The sequence below is a fragment of the Podarcis pityusensis genome (assembly GCF_964106645.2).
Source record: "Podarcis pityusensis genome assembly, chromosome: 2".
NCBI classification, from domain to species: domain Eukaryota; kingdom Metazoa; phylum Chordata; class Lepidosauria; order Squamata; family Lacertidae; genus Podarcis; species Podarcis pityusensis.
Window position 1 is genome coordinate 72861784 of NC_138029.1, and position 20624 is coordinate 72882407.

The 20624-nt window shown below is 47.8% G+C and overlaps 1 protein-coding gene across 1 annotated transcript; it reads left to right on the top strand.

The window, feature by feature from the left end:
* The first annotated feature begins 4914 nt into the window (after window positions 1-4914).
* Window positions 4915-20186, top strand: APEH (acylaminoacyl-peptide hydrolase). Its single transcript, XM_080996441.1, has 22 exons — window positions 4915-5064; window positions 7654-7783; window positions 8721-8847; window positions 9688-9778; window positions 10140-10215; window positions 10480-10640; window positions 11048-11185; window positions 11685-11776; window positions 12354-12394; window positions 12498-12619; window positions 13677-13737; window positions 14770-14867; window positions 15266-15317; window positions 16250-16338; window positions 16999-17137; window positions 17509-17592; window positions 17692-17772; window positions 18266-18354; window positions 18485-18675; window positions 19179-19281; window positions 19408-19514; window positions 19724-20186. The coding sequence occupies exons 1-22, from the start codon at window positions 5053-5055 to the stop codon at window positions 19824-19826; spliced, it is 2187 nt and encodes a 728-aa protein (XP_080852567.1). The 5' UTR covers window positions 4915-5052; the 3' UTR covers window positions 19827-20186.
* Window positions 20187-20624: the final 438 nt, after the last annotated feature.

The window sequence follows — 20624 nt, forward strand, 5'->3', positions numbered from 1 at the left end:
TTCACAAGGCTGAGTCCCTACCTGCTGGGGGCACATAAAGTTAGGGTGGTCCCCCCCCCGGGGGGGGGGGTTACCTAGATTTGAAAGCGGTGTAAACTTTCCTTGCTTCTCCATACACTTCCTTCTAGAGCCTAGTTTTCAGATTGGTGGTACAGCCAGTGCTATTTTTTCTAGAAAAGGAGGTGCTGGAACTCTCTTACAGTGGTAATGGTGCCCACCTCAGAGGTGCCGGAACAGAGTTCCGCTTAGTTCTGGTTGTGAGAGGGGAAAAGCCCTGTGTACAGCCATATCTGGACAGCACTCCTTCAGACTATGGACAGTTCCTGTAGCTGAATGTAACTGAAAATGGCCTGGACACACAGAAAACCACCACTCTGATAACGAAGCCAAAACTGATGAGCATCAGTCACTGCCTTATAGATTGCAGCTGTCACAGACCTAGTCAGCACATGAGGCTGCCATGGTCAAATTAGTCTGGGTCTTTCCCAATTCTAAAAGGAGAGCTGTACCAGCTGGAAAGGGCCATCTATGCACCAGCCATCCTGACCACAGTGTACTAGAATGGAGGTGGTTTTACGTGCCACAGCAAGGTGCAGACACACCCATGGCTCCAGATGTCTCAAGAGTCCTTTCACACACACTCATCCAGCAAGAGATCCAATATGCACAGTAGAGGATTTGCTCCCCACCCTGACTGTATTCAAAGGAACATGTAACACAAGTATTACAGTCAGCCATCTATCTGTATGTCCACAGGGTCAATTTGTGTGATCAGTCCCCCTCGGGAGGAAAAAAGGGGGAGGGAAGAGCACCCAGAATGGTTCTTTGTGTGTACAATGTGCTTCTCCCTTTGCACTAAATAACATTCCTGCATTACTGAAAAATCTCAGAGAGAAGCCAGGCTTTAACTGGGAATAGGGGCTGCGGCTGGTGTCTCTTTCTTTTACTGCATCCATAAGCATAATGTTGCAGTGCCAGGCCAACCCAACAAGCAGTATAGATGGATGCCTCAGGCATCAGAAGTTAGCTCTAGGGATGGGGGGTGGCAAGTTACACACACAGATATCCAGTGGAGTCCTGACTGATGAAAGCAGACAGCTTGTACCTGCTGTAGCTGTAACAGATCTAGTCACATCATGAGTGCCCAAATCCTGCTCCCATCATTCCCAGATTCCCTGCTACATCACATATTCCCAGGGCCTTGATAAGCATCAATGGCTTGCTGAGGATCCTGATTGGACTGACTTGCATCTTCATGATAGGTGAGCTCATGAAGTTGCTTCACATTGTCAGACACTGACCCCTGGTCCCACTAGTCCAATACTGTTTACTCTGGTGGACAGCAGCACCCCCACCTGAGCCTCGGGCAAAGGTTTTTGCCAGCTCTGCTAGCAGAGGTCTCTTAACTGGTGATGCCAGGGGTTGAAACTGGGATTTCTGCACTTCCATGGAGTGACAGGCCTTCCCGTAAATCCAGACTTGCTGTGCCTAGATTTGCTACTAATCCATTAATCACATCACCCTGCCGCATTCAATAGACAGAGTTCCAGGTCTTTCAGACAAATCCTTTAGGACAGGTAGCTGAGATCTGTGCTCCACCAGAAAGGTACCTGGTCTAGCCCCTGCAGATGTCATCTGGGTAGTCATCAATAGCAGACCCAGATAGAACATGTTACAGTAGTCTAGCCGTGAGGTCACAAAAGCATATTTGCTAGGTTTGGGTAGCATTAAAAAGGGTATCCCAAAATGTAGCCAGATGTATCATAAGGCTATGAACCAGAAAAGCTAGAGGAGTCGCAGTCAGGGATGAGGGGAATCGTCGTTCAACAACACGGCTATCCTACAGGGGAAATGCCATGAGCAGATAGAGCTATGCCCTACAAACCAGCAGTGAGTAAGACCACTCTAAAGGATACAAATGGTGGCAAGGGGCATCATAAAGTCACTCAAACAATATGAACTATTTGATGAACAATGTGGATGCCTGCAGAAAGGTTTCATGAGCTCAACAGGTAGAAATGGTTTATTTCTACCTCAAGGTCAAGATCCCATCTCTAACCACTGGCCATGCTGGCTGGCAGTGTTGGGAGCTCAAAGTTAAACAATTTTCAGAAGGCACCACTTTAGTTCTTGCTAGGGTGGGGAGCCTGGACCCAATATTGATTCTCTCTCTCTCTCCTTTAACCAGGGACAGAATTACTGTGGGTTTAAGGCTGTCCAGGACTTTCCCAAAATAATCCCTGTGTTGGTTTTTTTAATTTAAAAAAACCACAGCCAAAGGACCCAATTTCTCCACATTTCTATGTCTTTGTATGATTTTAGGCGGGGTTGTGTTTTAAAAAAGAATGGCGTCTTTGACTTCTCAGAATTGCTTCTGCTGCTTTTTCAGCGCGCACACACAGAGAGTGCTCAAATCGACTTCAGGTACAGACATAGTTCATATCACATCCAAGGCTTTAAACAAGCACATTACATGTCAGGAATAGCATGGAAGAGGATGCCCACCTGCTGCTGTCTCCAACCCTGAGGCTGCAAGGGCTTAAAGCATCAAGGCCTGTCAAAGACATTGCTTCTCTCAGAAAGCCAATTACCCTGCCCCCTCTTCTTCTTTTAACTGTTTATCCCTCTCCCATCATACCTGGGTCTCTCTCAGCCCACCCACTGCATATGGATGCAGCTCCCACTCAGTGCCTGCAGAGCCATCTGCCACCGAGTGCTTCCTGTTGCAGTTCAGCTGATTAGCAGCACACAGGAAGCGCCAATCTGGAAGGTGTGATTTGTCATTCCACTCCAGTCACCCTGCCGTGGGGGCAGCTTCCCACTCGGCTTTGCAGGGCGAGGTTTTCTCCTGACCCTGAGATATTGGCTGACTGGATTAGCAGGGAAGCTGCTCCCATAGACCTTAAGCCATTATTAACAAGCTGGGAAAGGGTTGGTGCCTGCCTCCGGCAGACACTGCCTCCTGCTAGGAACCCCATCCATTCACATTTTCAAGCGGCTGCCTGCAGACCCAGGAGCTGCACAGCTTTCCTGTGGGAGTCACATGGCATGTGCTATTCCCCGTTCAAGTACTGGCGCAGGAACATTTAGTCCCACGCAGCCAGAGTTGGCAAGAGCTTGTGCGAGGCACCCCTTGTTTGCCAAGAGAGGTGTCTGCATTGATTCCATGGAGTCATGAAAGCGACGTGTGTGCCCTTCTAAGATGAAAGTACAGTGCATGAAGTGACAGCCAAAACCAAGCAAATCACTCTTCCTTTCCAAAGCTGCAGGTGCCGGGCCCCCAAGCGGGTTAGATGGATAGCTAGATCTGTTGCAAAGGCAAGATGAGAGGAACTGCTCATGAACAATCTTCCACGGTTGAATTATAAATACTTAAAGGGGGGGGGACGGGCTGTGAGGAATTATGGGATGCAGGAGTATCCATAGTTCAAGTGCCATACACACAAAAACCAATGGTCTCACTCTACAAACTTTTGGACCTATTCCATTTTCTATAACCCCTCCTTCCCTCCGCTGACTGCCAGCAGCCTGCTTTTTCCTCAAAGGACACCCCTTCTGTCACCTTCCACTTCATGTGGTAAAATCAGCTTATCATAGCACCACAAATAACACAGTGGACCACAGAGCAGCTAGGGCCTTCCCTCTCCCCCTTGACTGCTGTCTAGCAGAATCACTAAGAACAGGATCCAGATGCTCAGTCCTTGGTAGGGCACTGGAGAACCCAGTGACCTTGCCCTCTTCCCAGTGGCCATGTCCCTTTATGAAAACAGCAGAGCTAAGCAATGCTTCACCATCTGCTAAGCATCACAAGAACAGATACAGCTGATGCACAACTTTCATTGAGCAACATCAGTGATGGTAAAGGAGCATCCAAGCTGTGGTGTTGTTGTTTTTAAAAACTCTCTTACAGAAACAATTGGAAATGCTGAAGCAGCCCAGGGATTCATACCAGCACACAGTGCAGAAAACAGTGGTAGCAAGACAAACTGCAGCTCCATAATTGCTAAAACACAACCTAAGGGTGAAGGAATTACAAGTGACTTTCACATGCAATGGACACAAATTGGAAGAGGCTTTGATAATTGGCTTGCCACCCTGCCTGTGGAGCTGCTAAAATTGTAAATAAGATCCAAAAACAGTTGTACTGGCATGAGATTTGGTGTCCCTTTCTATTATTCCTGAATGCCTAGTGTGAGCCCCACACTGAACGGCATGTGGGTTTTTACTCGGCTGGACTTTACTCAAACATGCCTGAATGTCACTGTGACTGAACTGGAGGTATCAACCACACCAAACCTATGTCACTACTTTTAAAAACAAACCTGTTTTCATTTCCATTAGGTCTGGTGTTTTTTTAAAAAAAGTACATTCACAATTCAAGCTAGTAGCAGCAGAATCGCTGAACTTCATTTGACTTTTGCAAAGATAAAATTCAGATTGGAAGTAGTAGGTGGTTGAACAACCCTCATAAAAATGTAGGCTTTTCGTTCCAAGTTAGTGGCAGCCAGATGATTGCAGAAACGTTTTAAATTTGCTGCCTCTCCCCGCCGCTGCCACCTACACAGAAAATATGAGTCAAATTCATAATAAACACAAGCACGACATTTATTTAGGAAAGTAAAGAAACAATTTAGGATGAGAGGAGAATAAGGAGAAGTAGCGGGCTAACGTTGTGGGGTGGCCTATTTTAAGCCACTGTCCTTGAAGCCCCGCCACGAGGATCTTCGCCTGCAACACATTTTTAACTGGTTGCAAATTCACATTAGAATGGGGGAAAGGGTCGGTTTAGAAAGAAAAGAGCACCAACGGGCCGGGTGGTCAGAGACGTCCACGCCAAGCCGAGGCTTTGCCTTGCAACACAGGAAGTCCTGTCTCCAGATAAAAGGAATGACCAGGCTTCCCACTGAGCAGCGCGCGCTGATTTTGACGGGCAGGTCCATAGCCAATGGAAGTAGGCGGGACCGAAAAGGAACAGCCCCACCCACCCTGGAGGTACCGAGCGGAAGGTGACCGAACTTCGAACCTCCGGGACTGGGCGCAGCGGCAAAGGAGATGGAACCACCGGTAGGAAACGCGGGGGGGGGGAGGGGGTTCCCCGGGTCCGCCCCCCCAAAGGATGCGGGGGGTGGGCTGCGCCCGCTTGAAGCAGCTCCTGCTGCTCGTTGAGCAGACCTTCCCACAATGCTCCGCGGGCGGGTGTGTTTGTGTGTTGGGGCTCCCAGCATCCCCTTCGGAGGGGCACGAACGTGTGAATGGGCTCCCTTCTGCTGCTGCCACGCTAGCTGTCCGCATAGGATTGTTCCTGGGGGCGGGATACGGGCCGCGCTCCAAGGCTGCTGGCTCCTTTCTCTCCCCCGGCCCCCGCTTTTAAGAGCTGCGAGATGAGCACAACTGCAGCATGTGAAACAACTCTTCTCCACAGGCACACCCGGCCAATATGGAGATGTAATTGGGGGTGGGTGGGGAGAATGTGGCAACTCTTCTTTATATCTCCAGGCAAAAGAGGAAAAAAATTGCTTCCTTTCGTAGTACTTCAGCATCCCTCTACTCTTCCCCCCCTAAAAAAAAAAATCACGTGCACACAAGGTGGGAACCGTCACAGCTCTAAAATATTTGTTTTTTAGCGTGTTGACCTGGCATGATTTAAGAACCCTGAGCGCATGGGTGACTGGATGTGGCACGAATTTAGGTTGCTACAGGGGGAAAGTCTTAAGGTGGCGGCGGAGAGGGGGGTGGTTATCTTTATTCTTTGTCACCACACTGTTGTTCCCATATATCAAGTGGATTATTAGGGTAAGGTTCCTCACTTGCTTCGGAGAAGGGAGGACTAAGTGTATGAAGTAGCTGTTGTAGCAGAGAGAACTGGACTTTGAACTCTTGCACTAAAGGAGTCCTGTTGCTTTAGGGTAGGAGTGGCTGACCTGTGGCTCTTAGACACAGTGTGGCGGGTAGATTGGGTGGAGGTGTCCCTCTGCTCAGCTCTGCTGGCCTCCACCTGCACAGTGGCATCCACATCAGTCTGCCAGTATGGACCCCCCTGTTCTGCCTGCTGAACCTCCAAGTGTATGGAAGTGCCACTGGCAGGATCCCTGTCAGCAGCGGCCCACACAAAGCCCCAAAATCAGGTGACGTGAAGGCAGGGAAGGGCTGAACCAGCCTGAGATCCATTGCATTGCAAGTCAGCCTCACTGCTGATGGTACCGGACCCAGTCTCCATCCAACTGCACCAGCTCCAGGCATCCCCACACCTTCCACCCTGGCCAGCCGAAACAGCATGGGTGTAGCTAATCAATAAAAACCAGCAAAATACATAGCTAACAGGTTCTGCCCTCCCTAACAAAAGTCCTGCCCCCCTAACAAAAATCCTGACTGCACCCATGGCAGCCATGGCAATCTGATAAACAGCACTTCTGTCTGCTCAGGGTTTGGATTTTGCAGCCTAAATGATTTTGGACTCTCAATTCCTATAATCTCTGACCATTGGTCATGTTAGCTGAGGTGGAGTCTAACAACATCTGGAGGGCCACAGGTTCCCTATCCTTGGTTTAGAAAAAAACACAAAGGGGAAGGGGGAGCTGGGGGAGCAGGAAGGATATAGGAAGAGTTCTTCCTGGACACCTTTCCAAACAAAATTCTGTAGTTGCCAGTGGCCCAAGGTTATTCCCTGATGGCACAGATGAAATGTTAATGAGCAAGGGAGGCAGGGAATGTTTTTACCCTCCTATTTAGCTTCAATAACAATTGATGTCTCTCTTTTGCATGGAAGTTGCTGATTCGGGATCCTCACATGGTTGTGAACTTTTCAGATAGAAGGAGTGATAACTGGCCTTTAATTACCATGTGATTGCCTGCCCTGCCTTTCCAAAGTAAATAGTGTGCCAAATGTAGCTATTGAAACTTTGTCCTTCTACAAACCATGTTTCAATTGCTGCGGGCCTAGAGTGTCACACATTAACTTGGGCTGCTGGGCTGATGAATGTATTGGTAGTTGAAAGAGCACCTTTGCTGCAGCACCTGCAACTTGGTACAGAACAGACTTCCTGGTTCTGTCTGTTTCAAAAACAAGTAGACAAGAAACATCCAGCTCTTGTCTGTTTTGGATTGCAAACTTGGGACAAAACAAGTCTTGTGTGTCACCTTAAAGATGAACTAAGGACCCAAAATGTTCCAGGAGAAAGGACTTATAAGTAACATAGATTGTGTATTGGTTGTGGTGGGAATGAAAAAGGAAAACTGAGCAGGAGACAGGGAGAAACATACACCCTATATCAGTGTGGCAGCTTAATTTGCTCAGAAGCAGGTGATGAGCTTCTCTTTCCTATCTGCAGCAGTGATGTGATTTTTCCTGTATGCACATCAGTACATCTGCTTAGGTAAGAAAAGAAGTTAGGAGCAGCTGCTACAGCCAACCTTCCTCTAACCTGCAGAAGGCGCAAAGCCAGGACTGCTATGTCTCCAGCTAGCTGTGTGCTCTCTCCTTCAACTCACCAAAGTGTCCCCACCTTACATGCTTCCTGCTCTCTGTTCCAGCTTCTCACCCGGAAGCAGTTGTTACTAGCCATGAGCAAAGGGCTAATTGCAAGCATGTTTGTGTTGCTTTTACCTGGAGTTGGTCCCAACTAATTATGCTGCTGCTTTCTTTTTATTGTGCAGTTGTTGAATGACGCAGAGGAGATAGCTGCTTTGTATCGTGAGCTTAGCCAGTTCCCATCTCTTTCCAGTGCCTCTATTGGGCCAGAGGTAACAACTCAGTATGGTGGGAAATACTGCAACGTTTACACAGGTAAACCCTCTCCCTCGTAGTTGCCAACATTAGTTGAGACCCATGTTTATATTGCGATTCACTTTGGGATGCCTCATGAGAAGCAGTGAGTACATTTTTCTTTGCCTTGCCTTGAACCATCACTCCTGACAAAATAAACCAGGAGACTAGCTTTTAGCACCAGGGTTTCTGTGGCTTTGACTGGCTGGTTCCTGTGCTTCAGTATCAAACCAACTTTCATCTTTCTCTGATGATCATAAGAAATAAAGCCCAAAGATAGAGCTGTTGGCATTCTTGACTCTGAACCAGGAATGGGCATGATGGGCCTTTATACATACATTCAATGTATAGGCGACCCTATAACTCAAGTTCTCTGGGCAGCTTAATGGGATTTAAAACACACACACAGAGAGACCAAAATTAACAGTAAAACAAACTACAATCCACATCATTACATAGTCACAAATCACATTAAAACAGGTCCCTGGGTATGGTCTGAATGCACATGAGGTCACCGCTTTGCTGAAGCTAAGCAGGCCTGAGTATGGTCAGTGTCTGGATGGGAGACCACCTGCCAACCACGTTGTGAGCCATGACAGAAGAAGGGTGGGATATAAATGTAGGAAAGTAAATAAAATATTTTTTGCAGCAACAAATCAATGTAAAATGGGGGGGGGGCAATGGAATAAAATCTGCGGAAGTCAAACTAGGATGAAATCATAACTTTAGACATGGGGAAATAAAGTTATTTGACTGGTGTTGGAAATATATTAAGGTAGGTTGACAGGCAAGTCTCTTGTGTGGGGAGACTCTTCTTGTCTGCTCCTGGTCTTGCCTGAAATAGTTGGGGGAAGAGGAGGATGGGACAGTGATGTTGGGATTTTTTTGTGGTAGAGGAAGATTGGTTCTTTCTGTGGTAGGCTGGACAGAAACTTGAGTTCTCTCCCTCCCTTTACAGAGTGGTCTCAGCGAGACTTGGAAAGAGCTGAAAATATAAAATTCTGCCATCAGTACCTCATCTTTCATGACAGCCACTCCATTGTGTACTCAAGCCCCTCTGGCAATTGCACGGAAATCAAGGGAGAGTAAGTCTCTTGTTTGTTGTGTTTCACCACGCTTTCTGCAGAAACAGCAGATCACTACCCGAAGCCTTGTGCTGAAGGGGGTCTCCCAAGGATCAGCACAGCCTTGAACCCCCAGTGCCAGGGATACATGTTCTGCACCAAAACAATCCGAATCCTTTAATGAGATCAGACTGCTTTATTTTCAAAATTATTTGAGAGTCCATAATTTTGGACCGAAGGGGCCTCTAAGGCAGCTGACTGAAAATCAGAACACTAAAACAATGGTTAAGTGCCCTAATCTGCAATATCTAGCACTGTCAGAAGCCACAGGGAAAGACAAAACTGCAAACCTGCCCAGCAGCATATACTTACTGAACAGGAACTTCTGGAAAATCCCAGTTTTTGCTGCTTACTAAAGATAAGCAGGCCTTGGTTGGCAGGGGTGTTCCACAGCTGTGGCACCACACTTAAAAAGGCTCTCTCTTGTGTCATCCTGCCCTGGGGAAACATGTGAGGCGAGGTAGTTCTTTCAATACATTATATGTATTGCCATACATTTACTTTATTACCAAATGACAATGGAGATGATCCACACCACCCATCCATCCCTTTCAATATCCTAGCTTAGTGTGCTTCCAAAGCCTCTTGGGCTGCTCCCCTCAGGCCTAGCCGCCATGGCCAGTGATCTGAACTGATGGGGAGTGGGGAGCCCAACAACACCTGGAGGGCCACATGTCCCCTGCTTGTCCTAGAAGGATGGGCACAGTCTGAGCTGCCTTCCTTTCTGGTACCTTCTTCGTCCTGGCCTGTGCCTGACCAAAGCCATCTTTCCTAGGCTAACCATGCTGTTTTCCTTCTTAGGCTGCTCAGTCGGGACTCTCCCAGTGGAGCACAGAAAGCCGTTCTACGAAAGACTAGCAACACCAAAGGCGAAGAGAAACAGTTCCTAGAGGTATATATAGCTGGCTTGAAGAAAGCTGAGAGAAGAGACTTATACCCTGGCTCTCTAATATGTTTCTGCTGTGTAAGGCAGACCTTCCAGAGATGCTCTGCCCCTTCATTCCCAGAGCAACATGGCTTCATATTTGGCCTGTTTGCTCAGTGATTCTCAAACTATCTGTCACGCTTCCAACCCGGGAGGCAGTTGTATGGCACTCTGACTTGAGTGGCTTTTGCTTCTTTTTGTTTGAAAGGAAAGGGGTCAGTTTGTGGCTCTTTCATGCGGCTCAGAATAGGTCCGGTCTCTGAGAAGACATTGGGTACATAAGCAAAGGGGTTCAGAGACTAAATCTGCCATGTGTCTGCTCCCACAGGTGTGGGAAAAGAACCGCAAGGTGAAGAGCATCGAGTTGACAGCCCTGGAGAAGCATGGCCAAGTGTACGAGGACGGTGAGATTTCCTTGCAGCTCTGTTTCCATTTGTAGGAGACAAGAGAAGAGGATAGCTAGGCCCCAACATTCATCCTTTCCTTGCAGCTCGGGAGGGCTGGTGGTGGTAGGGTGTTCTCCGATATCCCTGATATGCACTGATAAGGGAAGTCATTTTTGTCCTGTTTGAAAAGGGGACTTGGGAAACCTAGGAATGCTTCTGGTCGTTGAAATTTTGATTGAGGTCAGTCAGTGAAATCTATTGTCATCTTGTTCCCTGCCCCAGACCAATTTGGCTGCTTGGCCTGGTCACACTCCGAGACGCACCTTCTCTACGTGGCGGAGAAGAAGCGCCCCAAGGCTGAGTCGTTCTTTAAGCCAAAAGCCCCTGAGCTGAGCAGTGAAGAGGAGCTGGCCAAGACAGAGCGACGAGATAAAGCCATTAAGGTAGAATGAACTTCTGCTTTGCCTTGTGTCCTGCGAGCCATTATTTCAGTTTCTCTTCATCATCACCATATGCCATTTTTTTTCCATATTCAAAGCAGCTCTGTTCATAAGGCGATGCACTACCAATTACACTTATACCTGAAATGCAGTAAAGCTAATGCTTGCATCTTGAACAGTTGGCTCTGAGGGAGCAGTTGCCTCCAAAGGTGATGTCCCTGCAGTGGAACTGCGGAGTTTGTAAGCAAATGTGTGTGTGGGCTTCTCACTCTTCAGGAAGTGCGAAGCACTTGACTGACGCCAAGTTGAAAACCAGTGATGCGGGCCCTGGCAATCTCCCAGGCAGGTGAGACTCCCTTTGCTGTCACTCGAGCTGCCTCTGCATCAGGATCTCTCTTTGCTTTTCCTAGGGAGAGCAGTTTGTGTTCTACGAAGACTGGGGGGAGACCCTGGTGGCTAAAAGCACTCCTGTGCTGTGTGTATTGGACATTGAGAGCAACAATGTTTCGGTCCTGGAGAGCGTTCCAGAGCACATCTCCCCTGGGCAGGTCAGTATAGGATAAACTGAGGGAGAAGGTTGGCACCCAGTTAGATAAGGGTATTTTTATTTATTTTAAATACTTGCAATCTTCCTTCTAGCTCCAAGGAGGGTCTCTAAAAGCAACTTACAGAAGATTTCCACATGTTTGGTATCTGGAACAGAAACAATGTGGAGTCATCCTCGGTCTTGCCTGTTACCCCCACCCCCAAAAGTGTTATTTGCCAACTCCAATACTATAATAGCTGTGCCAAAATGGCTAGGATATAGTGGGAAGGACTCTGTGCTTGTCAGCCAAGATGCTGTCTTCCTGGAAAGATAATTTCAAAATTATCTTCCAAGACAAGAGCCAGGGAGTGTTCCCCATCCATTTAATTCCAGGTTTCCATGGTATATATTAGTTGGGTCTGCTCTTGTCTTCCAACCTGTCTTAACCCTGCATGCTGGAGATGTGCTAGAGTCACCCGCCTGCCTCTCCACACCTGACATGGCATTCCCTTCTCCCCCAGGCCTTCTGGGCTCCAGGCGACACTGGGGTGGTGTTCACAGGCTGGTGGCACGAGCCCTTCCGCCTAGGGTTGAGGTACTGCACCAATCGTAGGTAAGTTTCCCATCAGGACAAGTAAGAATCCAAGTGGTATTGACTATATTAGATAGATGAGGGACCAATTTTTTTGGGGGGGGGGAGTGGGCCTACGAACATTCTGGAGTCTTTGGGGTTGGAGGTGCTTTGTATGCCTGCAAAACACACCTGTAGCCAGTGAGGATGTGGTCTTGTGGCTATGGAGGAGCTTGTGTGGCTTCATGCAGATGAAGTAGGCACCCAGATTGGACTTGGGCCCTTTTCGATTCTAGAACTTGCCCATTTTCTGTTTGGGAACCACCCTGCTGCCTCATCAGGGTTCTTCACCCTGTCCTTTTAAACAGGGGGGGAATTGTTTTTGTTTGTTACTATGTTATATATTTTTGTGATTTTATATTGTAAACCACCCTGTGATCCTCAGATGAAGGTCGGTATAAAAATGTAATTAATAATAATATTCCTGTTATGTTCCTGTCTGGGTGATGAATGAGACACTAGCTTGCAGGGAGAAGATAGAGGTCCCCACCCCCTTAGCCAGTCTCACATGGTGCTCTCCCATGTAAGCCCCACTTCTGTTTTGTGGTTTTCCTTCCAGATCAGCTATCTTCTATGTGGACCTGACAGGTGGTCGTTGTGGTGAGACATGTTTTCCTGTTTTATCATCGTCGTTATCATCATCATCAGCCATGCAGTGACTTCTCAGTCCTCTTTTAATTCACTGTATCCCTTCCCATTGCAGAGCTTTTATCAGACGACAACAAAGCCATTTGGTCTCCACGCCTGAGCCCAGACCAATGTCGCATTGTGTACCTGGAGAACCCGGCTTCTGGGCCTCACCAACAGTGCAGCCGTCTCTGCATGGTGAGTATTGCTTTTGAGCCTTAAGTCTTTGCATGAGAGACGAATAAGCTCCTGCCCTCTATATAGACTCCGGAGGTGAAGGCACAAGGAACACTTCTGAACTGGGCCCAGAGGTAGCAGGGGACCCAGACTCTTGAGTTTTCATTTTGAAAAATGTAAATATCTAGCCCTTTCCAGAAAGAAGGTTGTTACGAAGCAAAATGCGGAGGCATCAGTCTAACCCACTGCTTTGTAAGAAATGAGCCGGCTCCTGTCTTTCTGTGTTGCAGCTGAAGGAGTACAGTCACAGTTGTGAATGACTGATGAGCACCGTGGAGAAATATTAGTCACATACACACCAGGGAAAAGCAAATTACAGCTTCACAATGTGTTACAGCTCATGAAAATTGAGGTTTTTGCCTGGTTTGGAGTTGGCACTGGGGGAGAGCAGTGTCAGGTAGAAATTCAACAGGTCACATATTTTCTAGGACAGAAACACAATTATGGGGAAAGTTCCAGCTTTTGGCCTTCTGCCTGCCAGACATCTTATTACTTGCGTGTGGCCCTTGATTTATTGTTGGGTCCTCCTCCCTGCCCGTGGAAGAGAATGTCAATTTGTATGTATTTGCATATGGCCCAATTTTTTTGCAAATCGGAGGCCTCTTCTGCAGATAGGGAAGTGGGCCCAGTCCCCATGCAGAAAGTCCTGTTGGCAGCTTTGTGAACGAGTCCTTGAGCTCTTTGGCCTTTGCCAAACTGATGTGTGAGAGATCAGGCAAAGCTCTGGATGAGCCTGAGTTAATTCTGCCTTGTTGGCAACCATAGTGGGGAATCCATATTTGCTAGCAGGGGTTATGAGGGTTGCTTCTTGGAGAGCTTGGTCAGAGGAATTGAGGCAGAGCTCCTCAGTGAGAGCATAAGGAGAACCAAGGCCTGTCATTGTCCACCCAGAACTATCACATCAGGCCACTTCAGCACCTCCGTGAAGCGTGTCTTGATGCTATAAAGTATTTGTGGGGCAAGAAGCTGTGCACAGCCACATCCTTTTCTGATGCCTTTTGATCTCTTTTGCCCCCAGTACGACTGGTACACAAAGCTCACTTCCGTCGTGGTGGAGATTGTGCCTCGGCAGAGCCAAGGTGTGTATTACAACCGTGCTGGAGCTCCCAGGGGTGTTTGATGGGATCCGATGGAACCCTGTGGGTGTGCCAAGTATTCCATGTGCAACAACAAGCGAAGCCAAATGTTAGGACCGCTGCATATCATGCACAGTCATGTATCTTGTTCAGAATGGCCAACATTTATCACTGCGTTAGCTACAGGAGTGTGGAATGTGAAATCCGCCTATAGGGCTGTGGATGGTTTGAAAGAAACAAGGTGGTGTTAAGGAGGAACGAAAGGAGGAGATTCTGGGGCAGTAGGGAAAAGACCTGAGCATTGGGAAAACATGAAAACCAACCACAGGCTGCTCATAGCACCTTCTCTGTTAGGGTGTCTCTGGAAGCACCCCTTGGAATCTTTCTATATGTGTTGGAAGCCGCCCAGGGTGGCTGGAGCAACCCAGCCAGTGGAGCATAAATAATAAATTTATTATTATTATTATTATTATTATTAGAAGCAGCAGCAGCTTCTTTGCCTGCCTCAAGTTTGGAATCAGCAATAGCAATTAGGTTCTGTGTCTTCAGCAAGTATTTTTCTGCAGAATCTTTTGCCAGTTTTTTTCAGGAATTCAGAATCCACATCCACTTTGCCATTAGAAAAGCAGGCTCAGTCGGCAGATCCTGGCTGTGGACTATCACGGAGACTGGCTGCAAAGAGGGATTGGGGGGCCTTGGAATATATACAAAGAGAGACAGCATCACGGCTAACCTTCTCATTAGGCAGGGTGAAGTCACTTGTTATAGGTGGCAGATTATTATCATTTTTGTTACCCTGAAAGGGCAGGAAATTGACAAGAATTTAATTTATTTTTTATCATTTTTACCACTCTGGGGAATGCCAGTTGGGGGGGTTTTGTTGTTTTTTTGCCATGGTGTCAGAATTTCATGGGCTATTTCTGGCTGGCATCCATGAAAGGGGCTTATCATGTGGCTTCCTGGCCCAGGGGCATCCCTGTGTTTTCCACCGGAAGGGCAGCTGTTGTTTCAGTGAAGGCGCTTTGTCTCTTACAGGTGAATTCACTGGGATCTATAGCACAGCACTGTCAGAGCACTGCTGGGCAGCAGACAGCCAGAGGGTGGTGCTGGACACAATTCAACGTAGCAGGCAGGTAAGAACGAAGCATAGAGTATCTTGAGCTTCAGACTGAAGCCAGGGGTAGTTTGGGCAAACTAAGCACAAAGGGCACCTCCAATCGAAGGCTTTATTTGGCAACGGGCAAATTGAATCAGCTCATCTAATATCTTTAAACATCATGGGGATCTCACATTGATCCACATAACAAAGCAGAGGATTATAGCACCATCTGAACATTTGACTCTTTCCAAATAGTGTGGTGGAGAAGGAATTGTTGTGCAAATCTTGCAGAACCTTGCTCGTGTGTGTGTGTGTGTGTGTGTGTGTGTGTGTGTTTCCCCATTGATGAATTGCAGGACAGCTTGTTGTGTGAGAAGGTACTTTCTGGATGCAACTGAGAGTAGATCTCTCTTATGCTGTCTTTTCCTCTAGGAGCTGATTGTAGTTGATACAGTGTCAGGCAGTGTGTGCTCTCTGACCAAGGGTAAGTAGCAAACTCCATAACTTGGCCCTCCATAATTAGTTCCTTCCAGTAACAGCAGTCTATGCTGTGTCCTGCCACTGCAATCCTCTGATCTTCTGGCAGAAGTGAGTCCTAATTTGTTTAATCTGTTTAATCTGTTTGGGGCAAAGCTATTCCAAGAGAACAGACAAGCCATCTTGCAGTCTGTTGTTCAGGGAGTTCTTCAGACCTTTGTCATCAGCCAGCACAGTTGGAGATAATTGTATCTGGTGTCCTCACTTGCTTATCTTTTGCTTTTTCTCCACCCTTTTTAGTATCGCGCTATACTGCCTTTGTAAGCATTTGGGTGGAAGATGCATCCCAAGCCAATATCTTTATCCTAGTTTCTTAATGCCCACTGATCATCCAATGTGAACACCCCCATTGTTCTACTGACCTTTGCTTCACATGCACTGCCCCCTCCTCCAACCCCCTCCAAATCCTGCCAACGCTGCGTTCTTAATTTTAGTTCAGGTTCCAGCCGTCAGCAGTTGGAAACTGGGATGCATCCAACAAAGCCATAACACTCGCAGAATGACTTACGTTTGCACAACAGACCTTTCCCTATCTCCTTACCCCACAACAACCCCCTCCCAAATCTATTCTGGGAGTTTCCCCAAGCCCTGGAGCCGATGGGGGGAGGAGAGTGAGGCGAACCTCCATTGCACAAGCAGGAGGACTTCTCTGGATGCAACCCATTTTGTTGCATATTCCGTCCATTTTTATAGATTTTTCCGCATGTCAAGTCAGTTTTTCTCTGCCCCAAAGCTTTGCTCGTATCAGGCCAGCTTGCCTAGGCCTTCAGTGCTCAAATGCAAACATACCAGGTCAGAAACGAAGCGGTGAGGGTTGCACACTCCACCTGAGCACAGAATACGGGGGAAGAGAAAAACTTTGTTCTTTTACTAACCTAGGTTCCCGTCTTGGAAGCTGGGCCCTGCTCACTGTCGACAGAGATCTGCTGGTGGCCAGATTCTCCACTCCAAACTGCCCTCCCATGCTTGTAAGTGTCCAGTGGCCAAAGGTTGGGCAGAGGGACCTGGGCTTGACACTCCTCAGAATTGCTTGTTGCAGTAATTCTAAAATAATACTTCCTATGCTCTCTGTCACTTTATGTTTTGCTTAGGATTACCCAAATATGAAATAGACCAAGCCTGTAGACTTTGACTTAGGAACTGGCTTGTATCAAATTAATCAGTCGAGGCCCCTTTATCCTCAACTTGGGAAATTATTTTTTCGTCTTGTGTCAAAAATTTGTTTGGCTGTGATTGCACAAACTTTGTGGCCGGGATGCAACATCCTGTTAGTTATGTGCTTAACTGATTCTTTTTTAGGGGGGAGGGAGGGAATTCTGATGAGGGCATTGTTGCCCATAGTACAGATTTTTACAGCCAAAGCTGAAACAGCACAGAGGCTGTAGGGTCAAGGATTGTTGGCAGTGCAGTGTGTGATGATTAAGAGCCCAGGGACAGAACACAACATCGACCCCCCACCCCCCCGGTATTTCCATTGGGCTTGCCTCTTTTTTTCTTTTCAAATATCTGACATGTGCTGCTATTTAGGGGACATGCTCTGCTCCTTATGTTCTGGGTGACCTGGTGCGGTCCGAGTAAGAGAGATCTGTTCCAGTGGTGCTGGATTTTTCTATGTTCTCTTGCTGCAGATGGTGGCCTTCCTGCCTCCTGCTGGCAAGGAAGCTGAAGTTAACTGGGTGTGCCTGGAAGAAGCCAGCCCACTTCAAGAAATCTCTTGGGATGTCCGTACCCTGCAGCCTCCTCCAGAACAGGACAACCCCCAGTATGGTGAGGGCCCAGAGAAAAAGAATTGGACAGACATTGCCAGAGATCAAGGAATTTAATTCCCAGCTTTGAGCCAGGGAAGAAATTGGGGCATTGAGGCTGTGATATGCAGATTGTGGGAGGAAATTGACACCACTCACTTACGCTAGATCTGCCATTGCAGGGAGATGGAATTATCCTCCTCTCCTTCCCCTGTGTATTGTTCTGGGAAGTTCTCCTGACCCTCCACAGCAGATTGGAGGGAAGCACAGGGGGAAAGGCCTGTTGCTCTAGTGGGAGCCCTTGCGTTGACTTCTGTGAGTGTACTGGGTTAGTTGAATCTAGGCCTTTGTGCCTGACTTTCACCAGATCTGCAAACTGTTCTTTCCTCACAGCTGGCCTCAGTTTTGAAGCCATCCTACTCCGGCCCACTCAGGAGCCAAAGAAGGCCAAGTTTCCATTAGTGGTGTCACCTCATGGTAAGTGCTTTGTCTTCATTACTCCCTTCCCCTCATTCAAGGCGCAGGGTGATTCCTTCGCCCTTCATCTCACTGGCACTCCCATCTTCTCCTTTGCAGGAGGCCCACACTCAGTGTTCACCACCAGCTGGATGCTATACCCAGCATTGCTCTGTCGAATGGGGTTTGCTGTGCTGCTGGGTAAGTGGTGGCCCAGAGCATTCTCAGTCAGCCAGTGGGCTGCCGGGGTCTCAGTTTATCTTAGAATAGGGCATCACAATTAGGAGACTGGACTGTCAGTGGATCCTCTTCCATGACAGTGGTAAATGACTGCAGCATGGTCCAAATCTCTTGGCCTTTTCCTGCCTAGTCCAGTCTGCCGCAGTTGCTCAACAGGTGTGCTAGGAGGTGTGACACTGGAGGAGGAATGGCACAAGAAAGGCTTCTCGCCCTTCTGGAAAGCAGTGGTTGTGCTTTCAGGTGTAGGAGCTGCTGTGGGTGGCAGTAGCAGGTAGCAGGTAGTGAGAACTGGAGATTCCTGCCATGGTATCATCCTTCCATTAGAGGAAGCATCGTCCTGCCCAGTGATTCTGCAGCCTGGTTGAGCAGAGTGACATCTCCTTGAAGAGCAGGAGGCTCAGGTCTAGCAAAGAACTGGAGATCTCAATGAGCCTGTTTTTCTCCCTTCCCTAAGTGAATTACCGAGGATCACTAGGCTTTGGCCAGGACAGTGTGGACTCCCTTCCAGGGAAAGTGGGCAGTCAGGATGTCAAGGATGTGCAGGTAAGAGGGTTGCAATCCCCCTTTCCAGGGCAAGCGGGGGGGGGGGGCGGGTGGAGCTGTAGATTTTTTCACTGGTGGGAAGATGCTGCAGTGCTGTTTTCCCCCCTTGCACCCACCGCCTTCTTTGCAGTTCTGTGTGGAACAGGTGCTACAGGAGGAACTGACGGATCCACAGAGAGTGGCCGTGCTTGGTGGTTCCCATGGAGGCTTCCTATCCTGCCATCTCATCGGCCAATACCCTGGCACCTACAAGGCTTGCGTGGCCAGGAATCCCGTGGTCAACGTGGCCTCCATGGTCGGAAGCACTGACATCCCTGACTGGTGCGTACCAAAGGCAGCCTGAGCAGCTGCAGTTCCTCCTTCATGCCTGTGGCTGCTGTAATGAGGACACAAGAAGGCCCACACACTCCTGCATCCTATTCTCCCAGGGACCAACCAGCAGCTGCTGGGAAGCCTGCAAACATGACCCAAGGGCAAGAGCACTCTCCCAAGGTGGTTCCCAACAATTGGTATTCAGAGACGTACCACCTCACGGTGAACACACCCATCGTGGCTAGTAGCTAGTGATAGTCTTAACACACACATACCATGAATTAATTGACTTGTCCTTTAAAACCATCCAAGTTGGTGACCATCACTATATTCCATAGTTTTAATTTATTTATTTACCCATTTATAATCTGCACTTTCATAAAATGCACTGGTCCCAATGTACAGGGTTTACCCCGCTTTCTGCACCTGTCAGCTAGAAGAACTTTCCGTTTATTCCGGCTCTCTGTTTCCCGTTCCCCCTGTTTTGATACCTGCTGCACTGCTACTCCTAGGTGCCTGACGGAGGCTGGCTTGCCTTATGACCAGACTGCCCTCCCAGATCCCAGGCAAGGGGCAGAGATGCTGCTTTGTTCACCTATGCAATACGTTGACAAGGTACAATACACACAGACCTTCCCTCTCCATATCCATTGGTCCAAGAACTCCATGATTTCGCTACTTCGTTTTCAGAGCTTTGGTTTCTCCACCTGCCCTGATATCTTTGCCCTTTTTCCTCCTTAGGTTCAGACACCTGTTCTTTTAATGATCGGAGAGGAAGATAGACGTGTACCCCCCAAGCAAGGCTTGGAGTATTACCGTGCTCTCAAGGCCAAGGGTGTCCCAACCCGGTAAGCATAATAGGCAAACTTGGCAAATAATGCAAAGGAGCTGGCTGAAAGGAGCCTCTATAGGGACAAAGGGGTGGTGGTCAAGAGGCTAGAAATATATGCGACTGGGTCAGGAGGGGAGAATTGTGTGTGGGCAGAAGGTCTGGCAAGAGAGAGTGGTGTGAAAAATAAATGCATTACACCTAATATATGTGTCTCTCTCTTTCTAGAATGCTGCTTTATCCGGGCAATAACCATTCACTCTCTGGTGTGGAGGCCGAGGCAGACGGTTTCATGAATATTGCACTCTGGCTGATCCAGCACCTGAAATGATGACTACAGAAGCTGGCCTACTCCTTTTGTAACCCGCTTCCATACTAATAAGCAGTGTGGCCAGCCGACATAATCCAAGGCACTTCAATTCCAAACAGCCACCGCAGGGACTGGTTACTCTGGTATTCATATCGTCCAGAACTTGAATAAGTACATGGCAGAGGTCACCTTCATCACACACTTTGTCAGATCTTGCCCTCTGATAAGTAGTTCCACCATAGCAGGTGGCTTATTTGGAGGTGTCAGGTGCTGGGTACTGATTTTTGAATCTCTGTCTTTAGCCTTAGTCTTTGGGGACAACAGGTGAACTACAAAGACTCCCGCTGCAAAAGTAAATAAAACACACCTGATTGTCTAAGACTGCTCGCTCCTGACTTTTGAGAGGCTGACTTGCAAAGTGTAATTCTTTATAGAGAATGCTGGGGCTTGTCAACTACTGAGATACAAACTTTATTGGAGAGTACTGGATATTTTTTGAAGAAGAGATAACAGGACTAGCAATTAAAGGAAAAGAGGTAATTCACAAAGAGAATTTGTGGAATGTAATGCTCACCTATTGCTTTTGCTCTTCAGAACTCCTCCCATCCAGCTTATAGCTACAGATGTCACCAGAAACTAAATCCCAAACTGATCATAGTGCATATGAACCTCTCATGCTGTGTTGTCTCAGGACAAATTCCTGCTTGACACTCTGCTATATCATTTTGCTCTTGTATATACAGGCACTGTTTTCTCTGATGCTTCCTGATACATTATCATGGAAGCAGACTCTACAGTTGGTCTTTCTCTTGAGTAGAG

Coding starts and splice junctions, on each gene's coding strand:
- APEH (XM_080996441.1), top strand. Junction 10,216..10,479: donor TGGCCAAGTGTACGAGGACG/GTGAGATTTCCT, acceptor TCCCTGCCCCAG/ACCAATTTGGCTGCTTGGCC. Junction 13,738..14,769: donor TGTGCCTCGGCAGAGCCAAG/GTGTGTATTACA, acceptor TGTCTCTTACAG/GTGAATTCACTGGGATCTAT.